Source organism: Marmota monax, unplaced genomic scaffold (assembly GCF_021218885.2).
Source record: "Marmota monax isolate L192 unplaced genomic scaffold, Marmota_monax_Labrador192_F-V1.1 WCK01_AAM20220418_F8-fsc00068, whole genome shotgun sequence".
In the NCBI taxonomy this organism is placed as follows: domain Eukaryota; kingdom Metazoa; phylum Chordata; class Mammalia; order Rodentia; family Sciuridae; genus Marmota; species Marmota monax.
Genome location: NW_026692352.1, coordinates 5,480,634 through 5,504,076, shown reverse-complemented (window position 1 = coordinate 5,504,076; position 23,443 = coordinate 5,480,634). Strand labels below are relative to the sequence as shown.

The 23,443-nt window shown below is 50.4% G+C and overlaps 1 protein-coding gene across 7 annotated transcripts in view; it reads right to left on the bottom strand.

Moving 5' to 3' along the window:
• Positions 1-10,321: 10,321 nt before the first annotated feature.
• Slco2b1 (solute carrier organic anion transporter family member 2B1) overlaps positions 10,322-23,443 on the bottom strand; it is a 55,766-nt gene continuing 42,644 nt past the window's right edge. For 5 of the 7 annotated variants that reach the window (XM_046441979.1, XM_046441980.2, XM_046441981.2 and 2 more), the window contains 4 exons: positions 21,061-21,224; positions 20,297-20,361; positions 19,917-20,037; positions 17,391-19,389 (listed from right to left, as the gene is read on the bottom strand). In XM_046441979.1, the coding sequence (XP_046297935.1) occupies positions 19,209-19,389; positions 19,917-20,037; positions 20,297-20,361; positions 21,061-21,224 (531 nt within the window). In that variant the 3' untranslated portion in view covers positions 17,391-19,208. Of the gene's footprint in view, positions 16,906-17,390; positions 19,390-19,916; positions 20,038-20,296; positions 20,362-21,060; positions 21,225-23,443 lie in introns of those variants that run through there. The other 2 variants (XM_046441978.2, XM_046441985.2) reach the window with 2 other exon arrangements.

Here is a 23,443-nt window from a genome sequence, read left to right as displayed (position 1 = left end):
CCCTGCCTCTAAATAAAATACAAAAAAGAGTTAGGGATGTGGCTCAGTGGTTAAGTGCCCCTGGGTTCGCTCCCTGGTACAAAAAAAAAAAAAAAAAAAAGCACCAGGAACAGAAAGTGAGGGGCAGGATGCAGCATTATGCACTAGGAGAATCCCTAGCTGCCTGGACAGCAGGTGGAGGAGAATGGGCTGGGGAAAAAAAATGGCAGCTTGGAGCAAAAACTAGGGAGTCCTGCTTGGGGCTCAGGCCCCCATGCTGCTGTGCCAATCTGATGTATTTTTGAAGGACTTGGACAAGGTCAAATAAAAGGTGATTATCAAATCTGTAGGTGGCATAGTGACGAGGACAGAGGCAGGACTGGGTTTCAAAATGATCTGGATTGGTCGGATCCATAAGTGATGACCATAGGTTCAAGTTCAGGGAGGTAAATGCCAACTTCCCATCAGGGCTCAGAGGTTGGGGTCGGGGAGAGGAGAAGGCACTGCTGAGCGCATACTGCATGCTGCACTCTTAAGATATCTTACTTGGCCAGACACTGTAGTGCACACCTGTAATCCCAGCAGCTTGGGAGCCTGAGGCAGAAGGATCGTAAATTCAAAGGCACCCTCTCTAACTTAGCAAGGCTCTAAGCAAACTCAGTGGAACCTGTCACTAAATAAATTATAAAAAAGGAGGGCTGGGTTTGTGGTCAGTGGTTAAGCGCCCCTGGGTTCAATCCCCAGTACCAAAAAACCAAAACCAAAAACAAACAGACAAAAAAACTTACTTAGTTGCAAAATCCTGAAGAGGAGGATGTTGTTCTCATTTTATAGGAGAAGAAACTAAACACCAGAGAAGCTAAGCATTTGCTCTAGGCCACAGAGAAAGTAAAAGATGGAGCTTAGATAAAAACCCAGTTCATCAGACTCAGGACAAAGAAATCAGAGCTTAATAACATTGAAAATAAGAACACATTTAAGTGATATTAGTCCTGAATTTGTATGCAGAACCTTTCCAGGGTCTCTTCTGGGACATTCCTTGAGCCAACCTCAGGATGCAGAGGTAGAAGCTCACAGCTCCGGCCTGGGAGAAGAGAAAGCCACTCTACAACAGGTGAATGTAATGAGCTGGGCATACAGAAAGCTCCTGTGGGAGCCAGGAAACCCAGGGCTTGGGCTCCAGGGAGTCCTGGCGAGCTGCAGAGCAGGGGGTGTCTGAGGCAGGCTGGCTTGTCCGGGAGCTGGGGAAGGTGTAGGTGTGAGACCCAGCAGAGTGAAGCAACCCGGGGAACCTCACCTCTGCCACTCAGTGGTGAGGCCTACTGAGGCCCCACTCCAAGAGAAGAGAAGAAGGATGGCCAACCTTGGACCTCTGGCACTCAGCCTGGAAATGGGAAAAGAGAGCAGAAGGCAAGTGGGAGTCCTGGAAGGCCCCACAAGCCAGTGAGGGACGTGCCTCTGGAGAGGCTGGGTGGTTCCAGGAACTTCACCTCCAAACCCAGAGTTATCTGCCACTCCCTGCTGTGTCTGCAGCTGTTCCTTCAGGTGGAAAGGGCTGGAGACTGGTGTTCAGGGGTAGGGAACATGTAAGAAACAGATGTCCTGGGAGTCATTTGGTAGAGGAAAGAGGACAGCCCAAATCTTTGTGCGCACAGGGGAGACAAGGTGAATAACATGGACAAAGGTTTCTAAGGTGAAAACCAGGCCAGGTGGGGGAGGGATCACTAAGGTTAGCAAAGGCCAGGCCGTGTTGGGTTTTGCAGGCCTTGTTAAAGTTTTTAACCTTTATTCCAAAGACAAGGAGAAGCTGGTGAAGGCTTTAAGCAGAGAGGTGACATTATTTGCATTTTGGAAAGACTGTTCTCACAGCATGATTGAAAGGCCTGAGGATGAGAAGACAGATGAGGAGAAGCTTGGAGAAGTGCGGGTGGAAGGCAATGGCACTGGAACAGGGGGGTAGCGGGGAGTTGGGGAGACCTGGGGGTTGAGGTACTCAGGCATGGAGACAGACTGGATATAGGGCTTTGGGGGCCTAGGGCCTGGGTTTCTGGCTTGTGGATGGTGGAACTTTCACTGAGCGAGGGAAGGCCAGGTGTGGGGTGGGCAGAGAATGTGAACACGGATTGTATCTGATGAGTTAGAGACACTGTGACGTCCCATGGGAAAGGGCTGGATGGGCCGTTGGATATTTAAGTCTAGAGTTCAGGCCCTGAGTTGGGGCTGAGAGTTCAGAGCTGGGAGTCACAGGCATCTGGACAGTAATTGGAGCTACAGAACCACTGTGCCTGTTTTTCCAGGGCCCCCCTCAGTCTATCACCTGCTCTGGGAAGCTGCCCATGATCCCACGCCCCCCTGAGGCTGATCTAGGCCCCCTCTGGCTCCCAGAGCTTCTCCATTGCCATGTGTCTGCTGGCTCCCTTGGATGGCAGGCTCCTTGGGGACAAGGATGGCATTTGCCCTCATGCTCATGTCTCCAGAGCACAGCACAAGCCCTGGCATTGAGGAGGACTTAGGGACAGTTTGGCAATGGAGGCATAAACTGTCAGCATAAAGGGCTACCATAGAAAGTAATGAACTCCATGTCCCTGAAGGCCTCTGACCACAAGCTCTACAGCTCTTGGGGGATTGGGGAGATTCCCATATTCAGCAGGTATCCCCTGGGTACCTACCTGCTCAGCCCTGGATTCTAGTTTTCCAGGACCTGAGTCACCTCTCCTAGGGAGGCAGTAGTGTTGTTTCCACCAATCCCTAAGTCCCGGATTTGTGCTCAGGTTCTCTGTGGCTTCCTCCTCCAGAGAGGTTTCTGGAGGCCATGCTGACCTCAGCAGGATATCCCTTCCCCCCACCAGCCTCTCTGGTTCTGGGGCTGCCACCCAAGCGTAGATGCCTTGCTAGAGTTTAGCAGAAGCTGCTGAGGTGGCACTGGCTTGGGCTGCTAGGCTGGCTGCCTGCCCTGCCCAGCCTCCTCGACCTCGGCCTTGGCCTGGGCCCTCCTCCTCCCCAGCTGCCTTCACTCCGCCCCACTGTGTCTCACTGCAGTGCTTGGCTACAGGAGCCAAAGTGTCCAAGCCTGGTGATCCTAGGAGCCCACCAGAAGGCAGTATACCTAGAAAGAGTAGGAGAGGGAGTAGATTGGTAAAGATGCTGCTAGGCAGAGGGGAGGGGAGGACCTGAGAAGGGATGAGGGCCAAAGAATGTCACACTGGGCTGGAAGGGCTTTGAGATTATCCAGTTCCCTGGCTTTGCCCAGGAACACAGAAGAGGAGCAACTTGCAGAAGATGCACAGGATACAAAGAAACCTTGCCCTTAGAAGGGGGAGAAAGGAGGAGGCAGGCAGAGAGCCCTGAAGGCCATGACATATGCTCTGTCCAGCCTGGAAAGGGAATGTGGAGCCCTAGGAGTTGGGGAAGAGGGTTCAGGAGTTGAGGTTGGCTGAGATGGATTTTTTGCTATACAAATCAGCCCACTCTCTCTGGTTCCAAGTCCCTACCACACTGAGAGCTCCTGGAAAGCTGACGGCTTCTTTCACCTAGCTGGATGTCCTTAGCTAAGGCAGAGAAGAATTCTCAGTCCCCTGAGGCCTCGCGATTGGCCCTCCTACCAGACTGGGTCAGGGCCCGCCTAAACTCCACTGTCCACACAATGTACTCAGCACCACTGTGGGAGGAAAGGGCGCCAGAGGTTCACAACTCAGACAGGAGAGATGCTCGGGGGGGCCTCCAGGGGCCCATAGTTCACAACTGAGCAGCCTTGCCCCATTCGCAGAGGAGACAGTGAACCTCAAAGCCTGGACAATGAGGGATAAAACCAGCAGAGAGGAAAAATCCGGCCACCCAGAGCTGGAATCCTCTTGGTGTGGAAGGGCCTGATAACATGCGCATTTGTTACAAGAGGTGGGAGCGCTGGGCTGGTCCCACCCTGGCTCAGCCTTCAGCCTGAGGTAGCCAGGGTTCGGGCCTGCAGCACCACACAGCTCTGGCAGGGACCGTGGTGGGAACCGCCGGGCAGCCCAGGAAACGGCCCCTCCTTCCAAATCACTACAGACTCTGGCCATGAGGACTTGGCGGGACTGAGACACGTCAGTACCATGGCAATCGCTTTGCTTGGATTTTAAATGAAATTTATTTTGCTTATTTTCCCAGCGTATGTTCACTATAGAAAATCTGAAAAGAGAAATAGAAGTTGAAAAAAATACATGCTTGTTTGAAGAATTTCCCTCCAGTCTTTATTTTTCTTGTATTTTTTCTCCATAATTATGCAAACACTGCTAAAATCTTTCAAACTGTTTTTACTTTATTTTCTCTTCTGATTATTAAGCTCAAAGGTGCTTTTTTATTTTTAAGTAAACATTAAAAAGCAGGAAAAATGTTACTCGTGATCCCATTATCCCATCAACCACTGTGAGTGGGTATTGGAATATTTACTTCCAATCCTCTCTGAGTCCTTTTTCTTTTTCACATGGTGGGAACCTTAGGTGCAGGTGCTCTGTGTTTACAACCTAGGAGGTGGCATGATATTTATTAACAGCAAAAGCCCACCTGTGTTCAAATCCTGGCCCCATCACTTACCAGCTGGGCAACTTTGGTCGCCAAAGTCTGCTAAGCCTCTGCTAAGCCTCAGTTTCCTCAGCTATAAAATGGGACCAACCCCTATCTAGCTTACAGAGTCACTTTGAAAACTTGTGTATATAAAATTCTTGACAATGCAACCAGCACCTGGTAGGTCTTTAATAAAAGTGTAGTGGACATTTGTCACATTTTTTTCCCCCGGAATAGGACTCTTTCATTGCTTTGTACATTGAAAGCATCTCCCAGTAGGCAAGTTCTTGTGGAAGCTAGGACCATTCTCCCACTTCAATGTCAAGGAGACCAGATTAGCATCCCCCCTTTGACAATTTGACCAAAAGGGTGTCTGGCTCAGGATTTGGTTTGAGAATTAATGAGGTGGGGGAGGCTCCTTTAGAATGGGTGTGTGTTTGGGTCACGCAGCCCTCAGGATATGCATCTGAGTGATGCTCAGAGGTCAAGGCAGTGGGGTCAGCTGTTCCTGTGGTGTGAATCTGGCTGTGAATCCAGCTGCCCGCTCACTTGATTCTCTAGCGTTCTCATCCCTTCTGAGCTGCCTGGTGGAACTGCCAGCAAGTTTTTCCATTTTGTTGAGCCTACATGCTTGCAATCACAAAGGTCTCTTCTTAAATCTTTTCAACAATAGAATACACTAGCTTCCATTCCCAGCCCAAGTTCTCATGAAGAAAAGTTCTGGATGTGCTGTGCTCAGTGCTGGCCTTTTGAATAAAGAACAGGGTGACCCTCAGATCCATGCCCTTGAGCCCAGCCTGGAAAGGGGAGGAGCTGCTGGAGGAAAGAGTGAATCACAGGAAGGAGTGAAAGGAGGGCTTCCGCCTGGTGGGGGGGGGGGGCTCCTGAAGGCCTGGTGTGCAGTCCGCTGGACTCCTCAGGTTCCTGGGCCTCAGCTGATGAACCCTGTGATCTGAGCAGCCAGAAACATAATTCATCTCCATGCCCTCTGACCTCGGTGCTCTCATGTTTCCCAGAGGACATTGGCCTGGTCCAAGATAAAAATTCTAAGGATCATCCAAGACCCTTCCCCGGCTCTCTTCCTTTGCATCCAGTGGGTCCTGGTGAGCTCTCCCCTGCACACCTTTCTGTCCATGCCTGGCCCCCATCCCCAGGATACCAGTCCACCCTGTCATTACCTCTCATGTGTTTTGTTCACCAGGCCCTTGCTCACCCCAAGCAGGTCTTCAGAAGGGGTGAGGAGCACGTTCCTGGAGGTCCGCTCTCCTTTGACCAAGACTGCTGGTCTGGGTATCTCAGGCCTAACCAACTTGATAAGGGAGAATATTCTAGAACCCCTGGGGCCCAGCCTGATTTGGGTTCATCTCTGTTCTCCTGTTTCCCTCCACCAGTTCCATCACAGGGCCTGGCATGCTGTCCGTGCTCAGGAAGTGTGGGTTGATCAGGGACTCTGGGATCCTTGCCTCAGGCCTTTCTTGGCATATGCCATCAAAGTGAGACCTGGACCTGGCTACTCTCCTGCCTCATCTCCCCATCCCTGCTCATCCTCTAGGCTCTGTCCACAAGAACTGTTCATAGTTCTCTGAATGTGTGCCAAGCTGTCTCACTGCCATGCCTTTGAACATGCTGTTCCCTCCACAGCCAGGTCAGCCTGATGAACCCCACTAATCAACCCTTCCTTTACGACTCAGTGAGTTCTGGCGCTGCCTCCTCTGGGAAGCCTTCTGGAGCTGGCCCTGGGTCCCTCACTGTGCCCACTCCATGCCCTTCCCACACAGGACTCTGCTGTACCACTTGGCACAGCCAGCGCTCCTGGAGGAATGGGTCTGTTTCTCTCTGTACCTCCTGGCACAGAGGGTACCAGGACAAGGTGGCTTCTTCTCTGCCTGCCCCCACCCTTCGGTGGCAGAAGATGCAGCTAGAGAGGTTACAGGGCTTTGAATGCCAGGCTAAGGAGAGAGGTGTGGCTAGGTTGGTTTTGTTGAAGGATTCTGGTGGCTGGGGCACCCTCATTTGGAGAAGGATAGTAATTTTTCAATTTGGCCCTCTTCCAGCCCAGAGAATAGGGGATTAGATCTCAGCAGGAAGGTGGAAGATGGGTCTGGGGTCACTGCTCCCCCTTCCCCTTTCCTCCCTTTCCCCCTCTGCATTTGCTCTTAGCCCTGGGAGTTCCCCTGCAAAGGCATGGGGTCTAAAACCCACCCCCATTACTTGAGGGTGGAATCCAAACCTCAATCCCCTGTTATGTAAGTGAATTATCCTCTGTCCCCAACCAGCGCCAGCCAGATCTCCTCCTCCTCCTAATTGATTTAATCTTCTCATACCAGAGAGCTAGGCTGGGGTTGGGGAGATGGCATTGATCAAGAGCCAGCACATCAGTGACGTAGATGCATTAATTACATGGAATCTGGGTCAGGGATTGGCTCTGGACGGCCCTGATTCTCCACCTCCCACACCCCCGAGTCATTTGGGTGTATGAAAGGACATTTCCAGCAACTCCTCATTCCTCCAGCCCCAGTCCTATGTATAGAGAGTATCCCATGAGACCCTATCTGTCTCTCAGATCCCCCCAAACCCCAGCTCTGGACAGAATCTCCCTGTACTCCAGTCTGAGCACAGGACACAGATGAACCTAATTTACTGAAGAATGAAGAGATGAACAGAGGACTAAATTTTAGTGTAGGAAGAGACCTTTCTTGACTTTCCACGCCAAGCAAGTGTCCACTTTGCAGCTTTCTTGAAGGAAGATGCCAGGCCCCTCTCGTGCACCCTCAGGAGTGGGGAGCTCATTCCCCTGGGTTGGCCTTCCCTCAGTGATAGCTCCACCTGGGAGAGAGTCCTGTCTCATGTGGGGCTATGGTTCCAGTCTTGTGGATTCCTCTGGAAACCAGCTGAGAACTCAGGGCATCAGACCTCATCTGCCCTCCAGATCCAGGGACACGGTGATCACCACCCCTGAGTTTGTGCTTCTCCAGGATGAACACTCCTGGTTCTTTAACATTTCCCCATGTGTGGACTTTCTAAATCACTCCCTACTTTTTCCTGTGTGCATAAGCTATGGATAGCATCACCTCTCTAGATTCCGAGAGCAGATCAGACTCTAATGCAGTATGAATAGCTCAGGTCAGAGCAGGACCATCAGTCTTTTTTATCTCGTTATTGGATTTATATTGATACAGCCTGAAATTGCCTGAGATTTTTTTGGGGGGGGTGTTTAGCACTTAACACTTCTGATTCAGCTTAAGCACCCAGTCAGAAAACCCCCATGGTCATTTTTTTCTGGCACTAGCAATGGATAGTCTCCTTGAAATTGACATTTGTGACATTAGGAACATCTCCATGTTTCCTCCTCCATATTTCCTCTCTTGACCTACGTTGAAATTTTTCTTCCCATACAACAACACAATTATTTATCTACTTATTCACCCACACTACTGTCCAAATATACATCAATCCATCCATTTACTGTCCCTACTATCCGGTACACACCATTTGATTCATCTGTCCAAAGATTCACTCATACAGGCAGTCACCTATCCATCAAACTATCCATCTACAAATCCACTTACTTTTCATCCATTTTATATCCTCCTATCCAATCATGCACTTTATCTGTCCATCCAGTCACCCATTAACCCATCTATAAACCCACTCTCCCATCCACATGTTTATCCTGCAATCTTCTCTGTGTCCTAGTCACTTATGCATCGAATACTCATCATCCATCCATTTATTCATCCATTCAATATTTAATGAGATACTCTAACATGTCAAATCTTGTATTGAATATTCTGAGGAATTTGAAGCTGAATAAGATACATTCTCATACACACACACACACACACACACACGCACACACACACCCCTCATTATCCTTATAGAAGAGTATAGGATCAGATAAAACAAATGGTGCTAAATACTATAAAATAGAAACAAAAATAAAGTTTGAGATTCAGAGGAGGAAGAAGTGGCATCTGAATGAGGTAATGGATACTTTCCTGGTAGGAGAAATATTTGGTGTGGGTCTTGGTTGAACAGCAGTATTTGGATCCACGGGTGCATTGGAAGGAGTTCCAAGTAGAAACAGCACATCAAAGACGTGGCGCCTTGAGAGCAGAGTTCATGTCTTATTCTTCATATCCCTGACAAGGTGCCTGGCAGAGAGCTGAGTACACTAAGAAACTCAATACAGTCTTGCTGATTGATGTTATCCTTCTCTTTTCTGACAGGGCACCCTAATACTTGATTAAGATAAGAATTCACTCTTTACTTTTAAGAGTATTCTATAGTTGCCTTGCTGGATGGCCTTGGGCAAATCCCAAAACATTTCTGAGCTTCAAGTGGAATTTCTGTGTCTATGGGGTGCTAGGCGTCATTCTGACTAAACTGTGGCTCTCAACAGGGTCTCTTTACCCAATCACCACATTTCAGTCTCCAATCACAGCCTCTATCTCTGGAGAGCTTTCTCTTCCACCTCCATCCCCCAGGAAGAAACGTGAGGTTTCAAAGTGTCTGGCTGTGTTACTGATTCATGCCTGGGTGGGGGCTGGGCAGGCAGTATTTAAGGGCAAGTATTCCCAGCCTAACGGAGTTAATTATGTTCATCAGGAAGGGAGAAGAGAAAGGAACAAGGTGCTCTGGTTATCTACTGGGCTTTAATCAAATTGAGAAATGAGGAAATCCATCACCCAGAGGCTGAGGCAGTTGGAGAGCTTCGCTTCCGCTGGCTTCAAGTCCTGTAATGGGTTGGGCGCTGTCCAAGGTGCTGACATCTCCACTTGCTCTGCGTTCCTGGGAGGAGCTGGGAGAGGACCACTCCCAGCATAGGGTTGGCAGCTTCTAGGAGAGGGCTCAGGACAGACCAAGAGAGGGTCTGGACATGTTGGGAGAGGCTGGAGTTTCTACTGTCCTTCCTGAATCTGCCCTTTTAAATTTATCTCTCTTTCTGTTAAGGAAAACATCCCTTTTGTGGCCAGAGCCCTGAGGAGGGACTGAGGAATCTACAGAGAGGGGAGGCCCTAGATTTCTTGTTGCCAGGGAGACATCTGACTCCATCTGAGAGTGGAGGCACAGTCTTTGACCTTGGGAACTTCCCTATCTTCAGAGAACACGTGGCTTCTGCTCTTATGCAATCCTCAGTTTAATGACAGAGACATAAACTTGCCTTTGGGAATTTATTGATCTGGTGGAGGAACGTCATTCAACCTCTAACTCTAACCCAAGTGTATCGTTAGGGAGCCATGGCCTATGTCTACATGGATCTTCCGTCCTGATAGGGAAGACGTGGTCTTCCTTTGGAAAATTCCCAACCAGGCTGAGGAGACATAACTCTTGGAAGAAGGGGAAGTCTCCCACATAAATAGGGGAATAGCTCAGAGCTTCACATTATGATTGAAGTTATTGCTATTAGACATTTAGTGTCAATCATGGAATTCTTCCTGGTAGAGGTGAGTTTGAGTTGGGTTTAAAGAAAAGCAAGAGATCTGGGTCCCTAGATCTTAGGCCCTTTGAGAAGCATGACCTAGTCTTCTCATTCTCTCCTATCCCCTTTGGAATAAGGACAAAGTTGGTTATAGCAAAGGCTCTTGTTTAATGAATGACTACCAGCATACAGGGACTGACTGCACCCACTTGTGACTTGAGAGACAGCAGAGTGGGGGTGGGGCAGGGATCTAGGAGGACAGTGGTTAGAGTGCAGAGCCTGAGACTGGGGTGGGAGATGGAGGGCAGAGAATATAGTGGGCAGAGGGAGGAACCCGATAAGTGCCCAGGCCACTGAAACATAGCATTTGAGGCAACTCCCTCATGTTTCTGAAGCTGGTGAGAGACACTTTATTGAATATTAAATTGTTAAAACTAGAGAGTATTAAATTATAAAAATCATAGACTTCTCAGCATTTTGAACCACACAATCATGGAAAAGTTTTAAAACCATAACATTTTAGCAGGGAAGAATCAGTGTCTTGAAATTATAAAACTGCAGAAGGTTAGAGTCAGAGAACTAAAAATCCGTATTAGAGAATCTTAAAGTCCAAGAATTTCAGAGTCAAATCGGGGGGGGGGGGTAGACCCCAGCAGTTCATTGACCCCCTTTATCTGTGTCAATTACAGTGCTAGGAGTATTCTCATGTTATCCCATTTAATTCCCACCACAAGTCTTAAGCCACTCATTTCCATCTCCACTCAATGCCAGACTTCTGACAAAGATTTATCAAACACAGGCTTGTATAACCTCCATGAAAAGGAAGTCATTACATCTGGGCATAGCTCAAGTGGCAGCTGGAGGGTTCTCCCTTATATAAGTTGACTCTCTCCCTATAATGTTCCCACACTGGTCCAGTTCATATCCTCTGAGCTACCCTGTGCAAGTCTAATCTCCCACTCACATGCCAGCTTTTCAGATGGCTAAAGACAGCCCTCATTGCTTTCTTCTCTAGGATAAGCTGGCTTGTTGATCATCTAACTAGAAATGGGACAGCAAATCAAAGAATATTTGAACTGGAGAGGCCCTTAGAGGTCAGCCCTTCTAGAGACTTCCTTTTGCTGCTAGGCAGCACAGCAGGATGGGTGGGAGCCTGAACCTGGGGGAGATCAGCCTGGCTTTGCAATGCAGAGATCCAGCTCCGACTTGCTGTGTAGCCTCTTGTCACTTGGGTCTTTGTTTCCTTATCCCTAAAATAAAAAGAATAGTAACACCAGCACAATAGAGTTGATGTGAGGATAAACGAGATAATGCAAGGGAAGCTGTTAGAGGGCTTGGCACACAGCAAGCAGTCAATAAATATTAGCTATAATTATTGGAGGCCCAGTCGGGGCAGGGACTTGCTCAAGATAACAGAGCAGCTCAGAGGCAGACCTAGGGTTAGACCAAGGACTTCTGCCTTCCTGCCCAGGGGCCTTCCCATCTAAAACATCTAACTACCTTCTTCAGAAAAAAAGGAAAAAGTCCAGAGGGAGCAGGGGTACTTGGCTCCCTGAATCAGTTAGGATGCAAAGAAGGGACCACCTGCCTTAGGCATAAGCTTCTTGTTTCCTTAACAAGAGGCCAGAAGAAGATGGTGCCAGGGATGGGCTGGTGATTCAACAATGTCTCTGATGACCTGAGAGTTTCGGGTCCTAAGCTTGGGGGAGATAGCTCTTATGATCACAAGAAGACTAATGTTCATCAGTGCTCTGTCCTCCCGAGGGGTCTGGTAGCTAAAAGGGTCTGTTCGTTCCCCTCTTAGCCACTCACTCACCCAGGAGGAGTGCTTTCCCAATCAGGGAGCCCTCACATCTCATTGGCCAAGATGAGTCACATGTCTACTCTTAGCCCACTTGCTGGCAAAAGGGAAGACACTTCTTTTCTGGCTTGGTTACCTCTGTGGCTAGGCACCTTACTACTGCAGGGAAGAAAAGGTGAAGGATAACAGGAAGGCAACCAACAATAGCTGAGGCACTCTCCTTCCGTCTTCTCTCTGGATGGCCCTCCCCTCCTCTCTGCTTCTGCCAGGAAGTCGTCTCCCATTGCTCTCATTGGCCAGCACACCCTCTTCTATCATGCAACTGAGCGTTGCCTAATTCAAGTTGCATCCTGCTTTGTCAAGTTTTCTCATCTTCTCATACCCAAATCTTGTCTTCCGAGCCTGGCTGGGATCATTGTGAGAGTAATAGTAACTACTAATGCATAAGGACCTCCTGTGCGGGGCATTATTCTAGGTCCTCGTGGGAGTCATCTCCCAAAGGCTCCCCATGATCCACATCTCCTGGCATTCACACACTTTGCTTTCTTCTCCCACATTATACCAGAGTTAGCATGTGTGACAGAATATGGCAAATGTTACAGTGTGTCACATCCAGGACTAGATGATAGAAGATACCATGCTTACATCTTGGTAGCACACATTCTCTTTGTGTGTGTGTGTGTGGGGGGGTGGGTATTAAGGATTAAACTCAAGGGCACTCGGCCACTAAGTCACATCCTTGGCCCTATTTAGTATTTTATTTAGAGACAGGGTCTCACTGAGTTGCTTAGTGCCTTACTGTTGCTGAGGCTGGCTTTGAACTCACGATTCTCCTGCCTCAGCCTCCCAAGCTCCTGGGATTACAAGCGAGTGCCACCATGCCCAGCTTCTTTCCCAAGTCATTCATTCTAGGGGAAGTTAGTTTCTGTGTGAGGAGTGACCTTATTTAGAGGCCTATGTAAGAAGGAGTAGCAGTCTGGCCAACTGCCAGCAAGGAACAGAGTGGGCTGGGAGGAGGATCCTGCAACCCTAGTCGAGCCTTCAGATGAATACAACCCCCACTGACACTTGACGGCAGCATTAGTAGTGATTCTGAGCCAGCCCCACCCAATCAATCCATTTGTGGGTTTTTGACCCTTGGAATTATGTGAGATTAATAAATACCGGTTGTTTTAAGCTGCTAATTTTTTTTGGGGGGGGGCGTAATTTGTTACTCAGCAACAGATGACTACTGCAGTGCTACACTGTCACATTCAATTCTCACAATTCTGATGGATTGGAGTTTTTTTCTCTCCCTTCTGGATGGAAAAAACAAAGCTTAGTGAAGTGGAGTGACACCTAATAAGTGGCAGAGCTGGGATTTGCCCTCCTGTCTCTTGGTTTCCAAAGCAGAGGGCACCTGTTTTATCATCTGGGATGTCCCAGCATGAAGGTTGAAGAAATAGGACATGAAAAAGTGGTCTCTTTCTCTGATGCGTCCAACCCTCCTCCTTTTTTCCATTCCAACCAGATTAGTTAGCTGCTACTCTATCTACCTATCCATCGTGTAGTGATTCGGGGTCAAGCTGGCTTACTGCAAACAACATGGGAAATTGAAAGGGGGATGGATACCTAAGCTCTTGAATGACCTTGGTCAGGTTCCTGCACTTTCTGGGCCTTAGTTTCTTTATCTAATCCATAGGAAGAATAATCTCTTTTTGCCTTCCTCTCCAGGGGACCTGAGAAGTGTTGTAAACATGGGGAGGTTTGCTTTGAGAAAGGGGCAGCCCTGACTAGGGCTCTCTGCCCAGCACATCTACATCTGTACAAGTGGTGAGGCACCTTTTCCTCTCCACCTGCGTCCAGGTTCAGGGAATAGAGGCCCTGGGGGTCTGTCCTGACCGGCTTCTTGAGCCTCACCCTCACCACGCCCTCTCTCTCAGACCAGGCTGCAGCCCTACAGCACCAGTGGAAATTTCCCCAGGCTGCCAGGAGCTTTCTGTGTGTTGAGACTTTATCTCTGCTGTGTCTTTGGTCTAGACACCCTTCCCACCTTCTCCACTGGGTGCGCTCCTTCTCAGCTTTCAAGGCTCAGCGTAGAGGTCCCATTTCCAGAATGCTGCTCCTGACCTGGATCAAAGCCTCCTACTTCTCTGGATCATTGCTCCAGTCTCCTGCCTGAGTTCCTGGCTTCCAGCTTCTTTCTTCCACTCAAAGCCCCCATAGTGCCTTTCTAAAATACAAATCTTTGTCTTGTCACTCCCTGCTTAAAATAACCAGTCAATGGAATAATCCATCAATCAATGCTTCAAGGGCTCCTCCTTGCCCTCAGGAAAGCATCCAAAGCTGGACCTCAAGGTTTGGTCCCTGCTGCCTCTCCACTCTTTCCTGATTGTGCTGCTCAAGCAGTACACGCCAGCCGCATTGCTCTTGCCACCATATTCCAGACACACATTACTGTGTCTTTGCTCATCCCTGTTGTTTCTGCTGTCTACCCCCATCTTCTCCAGCTGGGGAAGCCCTGCTGAATCTTTAGGGCCAGCCCTGCTATAACCTCCTCCAGGAAGTCTTCCCAGTTGCACCCAGGGAGAGCCACGGCTTCCTCTTCTCCCCTTTCCTGTGTAACTGCTTGTGCTTTTGTTACTATTTGTCAGCTGTCTGCTTCCAGGAGGAGTTTCCTGAGAATCTACTCTATCTGACACATGGTTGTGTCCCAGCAGAGGGGCACAGAGCTGACACGCAGGTCGTGCTGGCTGGTTGGGGAGGCGGATGAATGAACGGATCCATCCTAGGATCACCACTCCTCAGCCAGTCTCAGAACTTGTGCTTCCCAGGGCAAGCCCACTTTATAGCCAAAGGGGAAGGAGAAGGAAGGGACTGAGCTGGAAGGGAGAAAGAAAATCAATAAAAATGTAAATCTAGTGGAGAAAAGCTGTCCCAAGCTGGCTGTGGCAAGAGATAAGACTGGGAAGGCTGAGCCCTGGCTGACAGCGGAGGAGAGATTAGGGGACAAGCAGAGCTGTGGCCAGGGCAGGGCAAAGGGAGTGTGCCTCCTCCCCGTCTCCTCCACCCCCTCCCACTCTCTGCTCCGTGGGCTCATTAAATCCTTCCAGGCGCAGGGGAAGGGGAGGAGTCTGACAACCCTGATCATCAGGTGCCCCTCCTGGGAGCCGGAGGAGCATTGTTTTATCTGGTTTGCACATTATGTGGGGGCAGACATCCTGATCAACCTTACTTTGCAGATGAAAAAAACTGAGTGCAGAGGAGTTGTCATTTGTTCAAGTCACTCCAGGAGACTAAGGTCTGCACCTAAATCTGAGTGTCTTTACAGCTCTCATCTTCACATTCCATGAAGGGTCTGGACCTGAGACCCTGGATTTGCAGGGGTCTCGCTCAACCTCTGAAATTGCACACGCAATTGTATTTGTTTGTATGTGTGTGTGTGTGTGTGTGTGTTTAATTATGAAGAGTCCATGTCTTTAATCAGATCCCAAAGGTGATTGCTACCTGTTCCCCTTCCCCGACCCATCCATTGCCTATCCCATGCCTCTCTGGAGGTGGTGACTTTGAACTGGGCCTGGAAGGTTGGGTAGGAGTTCATGAAGCAGGGACAGAGACAAGCCCAGGGGCGGGGATGGAGCAGGCCATGTGGGCGGAGGAAATGGCAAAGCAGCACGGTCAGGGGAAGAATTCCACACGTCCAGGCCTTGGAAGGGCTGCTCTCTCCTCACTCATTAGTGTGCCAATCATGATTCCTGGCTCCCAGCTCCTGAGTGGCGTCTGCCTGACTTGGAACTTCCCGGCATACATGTGCAAGTAAAGGAACTCGGGGCCAGGCATCAGGACGTCAGTCCCCGCCCAGTCTTCTGCTGGATTTTCCCACCAGTAGACTCCAACAGTAAGACTTAATGTCCTCTCCTCCCACTCCGGGAGCAGGGACAGGAGCGTAAGCAAATATTGTGGCTCTTTTTTTGTTGTTGTTAAATATTATTTTAGGTTTATTTTTTAGTTTTAGGCAGACACAATATCTTTATTTTATTTTTATGTGGTGCTGAGGATCGAACCCATGCATGCTAGGCGAGCACTCTACCACTGAGCCACAACCCCAGCCCATACTGTGGCTCCTCATTGGCCACAGACTATACTGGGGAGGACTGATCCCTAAGGGACCTCCAGCCCTTCTCTGTTCCATCCCTTGGTTATTGGTCCCATGTCCCCCTTTCAGTGACTCCTGAGCCTCTTCACCCTTACCAGTCTGGAAGACTTCAACCATAGAGACAAGAGTCATCTCCTCCAGCTCCAGTTCAACCCAGAGTTGGGCTCCCTGTGAGGTTCATGAATTTGGGGCATAAAAGCCTTGCCCTAGGTCCAGGTCATGCCTCACCAATGACTCATATTGTCATATTTTTGTGAAATTTACACAGGTAAGACACTCTGACCACAATCCAGATTGCAAATTTCTTTCCACTCCAATGTCCCTGTGTCTCAATGACACAAGGGACCATTGACATTTCTGGGATCTGGCCAAGGGGGGGAGTCATGTTGGGGGTAGATTGAATTCAGGTCCTTTGAAATATGTTTATGTGGATCTCAGATAGTTCTGTGTACAGGTAAATCACTGTAGCCATCTCTGCATAAGAATGGCTTCTAAGAATAACCCTACCAATTGTCCACCTCACTTGGCAATATGACATTAAGGTGTCATATCGTGGTATAAATGTGTTTTGTTTCTTGTGACTTGAAAATATATGGGGAGAGGAGGAGAAATGGGAGATACAAGGTTGGAAATGTGCAAAGCCAGAAGCTGGTCTGTGGAAATGTATTTTAGAGGTATGCATGACAGTTAATAACTATTTTTCTGAATCGTGTGTAGAATTTTTTTTCTCATTCTGGGTAAATATTCACTTTCTTACCTAATTTTGTTCAGGTTCAGCATCCCTAATCCAAAAATCCAAAAGCTGAAATGTCCCCAAATTCGAAGCTTTCTGAGAGCTAATGTAGTAGTACGAGTGGAAAGGTTCATACCTGACCTTAGATCATAGATTACCATCAAAACACAGGCTAAGTGGGTACAGTGGGGCACGCCTGTAATCCCAGCAATTCTGGAGCTTGAGGCAGCAGGATCATCAGTTCAAGGCCAATCCCAGAAGATACTTAGCAAGGTCCTCAGCAACTTAGGGAAACCCTGTGTCAAAATGAAAAACAAAAAGACCTGGAGATGTGTCACAGAGACACATTGGTGAGGTCATGCCTCACTAATGGTTAAGTGCCCCTGAGTTCAATTCATGGTACAAAAAGCAAACCAAACAAAAAACAAAAAGCAAACTACCCTGCAGGCTATGTAGATGAGGTGTCTATTAAACAAAAATGAATTTTATGTTTAAATTAGGATCCCATCCCTAAGATATCTCATTATGTATGCAAATATTACAAAATCTAAAAACAATCCCAAATCTGAAAGACTTCTGGTCTCAAGCATTTTGGATAAGGGATCCTCAACCTGTATTCATAATTTTGAGCTCTTTTTATTAAAGAGGTCTCCCCAAATTGTATTAGCTTCAGTTCCCAAAAATCTGGATGCAACCCTGACTCCACCCTATTTTTTCTGTGTGGTCTTGTGGTCTTTCTGAGCCAGTTTCTTCCTCTGGAAAACGCGAATGACAATGTGGATAGGTGAGGACTCGCACAGCCTCATGACTTTATTTGAATCATTTCTGAAACCATTACTAGAGGGTATAACCCAGCCAAACGGAAATTAGACCAGAATATAAAGAGAGAGAAAGATGCAATATACCAAAAATAATGGTGTGCACTGAACCTAGTCAAACTTAAATCTAAATAACTGGAAATAATGTGGTTGTTGCAGACCTCTAATGCAGTTTATAAGAAGGGATTTTTGTAATAAAAGAGACATTATGCATGAACAAATTTAATAATAAGCTGTATCTATAATTTCAGATTATTTCTGTGAAATTTGGGCAACAGGAGGGAAGGAGAAGAAATATAAACACACTAAAGGCCTCATCTGATTGGAGGAGACTTTGAAATTATTGGCATTGATAAATGCAGATCCTGCTATTTGTTAAACATTTACAGTCAATCAGTAGAATAAAGCAGGCCTGAGAACATCTATCCTTCCTTCTTCTCCTTTCTCATGGGAAGGCCCCGGAGCCCTGGCATGGGGAGCTGTTCAGAGGACCTGAGCCACATGTTCCCAACCCCAGCTTCTCCCCAGCCCCCTGCCCAGGGCTGGGCATCCAGGGGTGTGGGAGTCTCTGCCTCCCCAGCAGCAGGTCCCAGCCAGGTCAGGGGTGTGGTGGCAACAGAGGGGCTGGGAGCAGATCAGGAGACCTTTCTTCCTCCTGGGAAATATCCAGGCCAGATAAGCCAGGCCAGAAACCCACATAAGCCTGATAGAGCAAAGGATCCCGTGGTTCAGACCCGAGTGCTGCAGGGTAGCTGTGTGCAGAGCTGGGCACTACTACTCCTAGGGTGACAGGTCCCGTGTCACACGATCCAGGCATCCCAGAGAACCAGATGCTGCCCTTGACGTGTCACTGAATCAGACATTGTACAACCTCAGTGATACAGACTCAGGAACAAGGCAAGAAACGGGGGGAACTACGATTCTATTCACAAAAGTCACAAAAGTGGCCCCTGGTCAATGTGTGAGACCTCCGCAGTGCAGAAAGAGCTGTGAGCAGGACTGAGTGTGTGTTGGAAGTTAGAATGTACCCACATGTGGGGAGGGGTCTCCCTCTGCACACCAGGGCCCCTGGGGCAAGGGCTAAGCCTCACCCCTAAACGGTGGCCCTCTGAGGATAAGGGCTGGAACTTCCTGAGCTAGAGAGTGAGTCTCCCCCTCAGCTAAGGCTCCCTTCCCCTCCCCAGGCCCAGTGGCTTTGAGTGAGGCCAGCTTCCTCCTCCCCACCAGGCTTCCCTTCGAGGCCAGCACCAGTCTTGGCCTCCAGGGGGCGCCAAGTGGACACGTCTTGAAGGTGGCCTGGGGCTGGGGAGACCTGAGTTCATTTGACCACACAGATGGTCAGAGCCAAATGAGCCTGGCAGCTGGCAAGCTCATTCCCACCTGACAGAGGAGGTGCCTGGGACTCAAGATGCTGGGCTGTGGCCTGGTGTGGAGGGCAGCCTGGACTACTGTGGTCCATTTCCCTCCCCTCAGGCACAGGAGAGATATGCAATCTTTCCACCCAGGAAAGTTTGGTTCCAGGTCAGCTGTCTGGCAGGGGAAGGAACAGGGAAGACCCTCTTGCTTTAGAAGTGGCCAACACAGCAAACCCCCAAATAACTTCTTGGTTCCAATAAGCAAAGGCCCAGAGAGGGCCGGTAGCTTATCCAAAGTCACACAGCAATTTAGGGAAGGAGCTGGAATTGAAACATAGTGCTCCTGACACCCAATCTTGGCCAAAGGACTCAGAGGAGGTACCTCTGTTGACCATCACTCATGGACAGGTGAGGCCAGGGAACAGCTCACACACTGGAATCCTCTGGCTGCTTCTTTGGCCCTAACATCAACCGTTGCTGCTCTAGGCCAGGGCTGGATGTGGTCGATTTGTCCCCTGCCTCTTTGCTCTGCTGCCTCAGGATAGCCAAAACCAAGGCAAAGCAGACCAGGGAGCCCGTTTTGAAGAAGAACTGGAGTCCAATGAACCTGGGGAGAAACAAGGGACTCTTGGACTCAGGAGCCCCAGGTCCAGGGCTCAGATGTCCTCGAGCTGGGGCTGAGTGGAGTCAGCTGATACCACTCATGGTGCCATCAGAGACCTTGAGGCTGGGGGTGGGGGGCACTGACTCCCAGTGGGCCCTACCCTGGAGGAGGCAGGGAGGCTCTGCAGAGGGAGCCCTTGGCCGGGCAGAAGCCAGCAGGTCCTCCCCACATCCACCCTAGACCAGAGGCCTTGGAGCCTTCAGGTTGCTTTAAGCCCCCATTGTACAGATGGGTAGACCGAGCCCCAGTGAAGGCAGACAGGGCTTTTCCCCAACCCCACCCTCATCTCTCTTACAGTTGGGCAGCTACTGATTCTCCTCGTCTATACAAGAGGGAACGATGTCCCGCACCCAGGACTGGGGAGTTTGCACTGGACATTTTAATGGGACCTCCATTCCCTGCTGGTGTCCTGCCTGGGATTCTGAGGGTCTTCCCAGCGCCTTACCCACATCCCCTGGCCCAAGTCTCACCGGTTCCGGAGCAGGTCATGGTCATAATAGCGGCAAACAGCTCGACGCCCACAGCTCAGGGCCCAGTGCACACAGGTGGTATCAATGGCACTGCCGTGGATCACAGGGCTGGGCATCCAGGCTAGGGGAGGACATGCTCAGGGGACAGTAGAGATCCAGCATTCCCTGGCCCCTCACAATCTTTCAGGGGCTCTGGGCCATGGTGGGGGCCTCTAACCCACCCCTTTGCTACAAATCAGAGGAAGCCCCCATCAGACTGGCCTCTACTTGCACCTGGGTTGGGTCTGCTGCCCCCATGCACCTGTGCCCCTGCAGTCTGGCACACAGGGGACATCTGGGTCCCCATCACCACCACCAAAGGGCCCAAGCCGGCTCTTTACCCAGAACTCTCAGGAGCATGAACTGGATCCCCACAGCCAAAGTCTTGTCTTCTTTCTTCACTCCCCTAACAAGCAAGGACACGGCAACGTGAGGGCCAGCGGCTGTATGAAGGTCACCATGCCCTTCTCTGCCGCCATCCAGGCCAGCCCCCTGCCTGCCTCCTGGATCCCTGTGTCTTCTAATATCTATGAGGGGCTTCATTCCTTTCTAATTTTCTACAAAATAGATAGTGAATAAAATAATCCCAACAGAAGGAGGAGTTGGAATGATCTTGCTCCAAGGTCTCCTCATCCCAGCCTCTACCCTGGGGGACCTCGACTTTGGACTCAGGTGACAATCTGTCAGGCCTGGAGGGCACTGTCAGGACAAAGGCCAGGAAGATCTTGGACCAAGAGGCAGTACTGGGCATGGGCTGGATCTGTGGTGGGCGCTATCTGCTTGTGACCTTGGCGGGGCCTCAGGGTCATGGGCCTCACTTTTGCAGTTTGGTCTCCTGGGTGCAGCCCTTGTGGCTCACCCACTGTGGTCAGGGTCAAGTGGAGTCCGCCTCCTCCTTACTGAGTGATGCCTCACTTGGGGGAGGCCAGGCCAGGGCCTTGGGGACGGCGTCCCCTCCCCTGGTGCGAGGAGGGGCTTGGCTCTGCTGGGACCCCAGTCCTGTTCCCCACCCCACACACTTTCTGTAGAACTGGGGCCAGTCCCTGAGCTTCCCACTGTGGCGAGGGGCCTCTTGGTACACCCCCCACCCTGCCTCTGCCTTCACCTTAGAATGAGCATGAAGGAGGGGGTGTGGGTGAGGCTGGCCAGCGCCGCCCCCAGGCTGACCAGGAGAATGAAGGGCAGCACCAGGTGGCTGCAGGCCGAATCGCAGGAGCCGGCAAGCACCAGACCACGCCCGCTCACGCAGCTGCAGTTGGTGTAGAAAACCTGGTGGGAGAAGGGGGAGTGGAGCCTTCAGAGCCTCCAACGGCAGCGGCTGGCTGAGGGGCTGAGGCTGGGGGAGGCGCCCCAGAGGCCCAAGGCCCACAGCCAGCTGGGCTGGCGCTGGCTGGAGTTGGGACTCTGTCCCTTAGCAGAGTGCAGATGGCTGGACAGACTGGGCAGGGCCTGGGCTATGGCTACTGGCAGCAAGAGAGAAGCAGAGAAAGAAAGCGGGAGGGACTGGGAATAGCAGCAGCCCCAGAGACGCACCCAACGCAGGGAACCGCCCTGGAGCGGCGGCGCCGGGTGTCTGACCACGGCCTGCGTTCACACTCCCTGGGAGCCTGGGGACCTCCAGCCAAGGGCTCTATAAGAAGTGGTCTGGCTGCAGTGAACTTGGGCACCTGATAGGAGCAGAGCCAAGCCAGGAGGCTGGGCTTTTCTTTTCTTCCCATCAGATCAGCATTTCTTGATGGGTGTGCCCAGAGTTGCAGGTGGGCACGGGTGTGTAGGGGTGAGTCCTGTCCACTCTCAGGGCAGCCAGGCTGCCCTCTGCCTCTCTCTCCTCAGCCATGGCAGCCTCAGACACTGCCCTGTGTGAGCAGGCTGGGGAGTCCTCAGGAACCTGGCTGGGGGCCTGCAAGCCCAGCAGAGACGGAGCTGAGGGTGCTGAACTAAGGATGCCCAGGAGGCTGCTGGGAGGTGGACTGGTGGGGTGCAGGAGAAGGGCCCCATTGTGGGTCAGGGTTGGATGGGTAAAGGAGTTTTTATTTGAGATTATTTAGGAGGTAAAATTAAAGAAAGGTCCACGTGCGTGTGTGTGTGTGTGTGTGTGTGTGTGTGTGTGTGAGAGAGAGAGAGAGAGAGAGAGAGAGAGAGAGAGAGAAAAGAAAGGGACTTCAGCTTGGGTAACTCTCGGATGCTCTTTCCATTGTCCTGCAGAGCTCATGTGCAGGACAGGGCTGTGCTGCCACATGTGTGTGACCTCCTAAGTCCACACCATGTCATACTGCAGGGAAGGTGGTCTTAGCCCTTTGCTACTGGCTGAACAGCCCTCTGGCTGGAGATACAGTGGAGGGACAGGTGATGAGGAAGCTCGGTAAGGCCAGGTTATGGCAGAGGGATGTCCTGCCACTGCTCCTTGGCTCAGAGGTAGAGGCTCTGGGATGGACACCAAGGCCAGACTTTTCTCTCAGGATCTGCCTGACCCTGCACTCATGTTTATCCAATCTCGGCAGAAATTCTTCTCACAGATGCCCTCTGTCTTTCCTGCTGCCTCTGACTCCCACTCCCTGAAAACTCAGCCCCATCCTTTGAGTCTGAGACCCCCCTAACACCCACCTTCCCCCTCTCACCCCATCACTCACTCGTTCATGGAGCACAACCATCCTGTGCATGGATCCACCCATCCCGAAGCCCAGGTGCTCTCAGTGGGCCTGAGGAGGCACATGTGCCAGGGGAAACTCGAGCCAGCATGACCCCATGTATTGACCCTGACTAGGCCACACCCTCCTTCCAATACTATACCCCAACTCAATCCTCTGTGGTGGTCCAAAGTGGGCTGGGCTGGGGCCAGAGCCTCAGGATCTAGCCCCAGCTCTGGTATTAAGATTCTGCAATCTGGGTGCGGTGGTGCACGCCTGTAATCCCAGCGGCTTGGGAGGCTGAGGCAGGAGGATTGCAAGTTCAAAGCCAGCCTCAGCAACTCAACGAGACCCTGTCTCTAAATAAAATATTAAAAAGGCCTGGGGAGGTGGCTCAGTGGTTAAGCACCCCAGGTTCAATCCCCAGTACAAAAAAAAAAGGAAGAAAGAAAAAGAAAAAGACTCTGGGCACTGCTTGGTCTTTTTCTGGGTCTTCATTTCCCATCTGCACAATGGGCATAACAGGAGTGGTACTGGGTGCTTCGAATCTCTAGGCACAGTGCCAAGTGCTCTTACGGATGATGCCATGTGGCTCTTCACTTACTAATTAATGAGTTCACCCAGGAAAGCATTTATTTAGCCCAGGCTCCAGGATCTAGAAGGCATTCCATAATACCATCTCTGTGTACAGACTAGGAAACTGATGCACAGATTAAATAATCTGCCTAAACCAATGGAGCCAGGTAGAGGCAGAACAGGGATTTAAACCAGGTGGCCCGGCCCCTCAGTGTTCAGGGACCCATAACTGTAGGAGTTTGCCACCTACCCAGGATCTTGTCCTGGGCCTGATGGTCCTGGAAG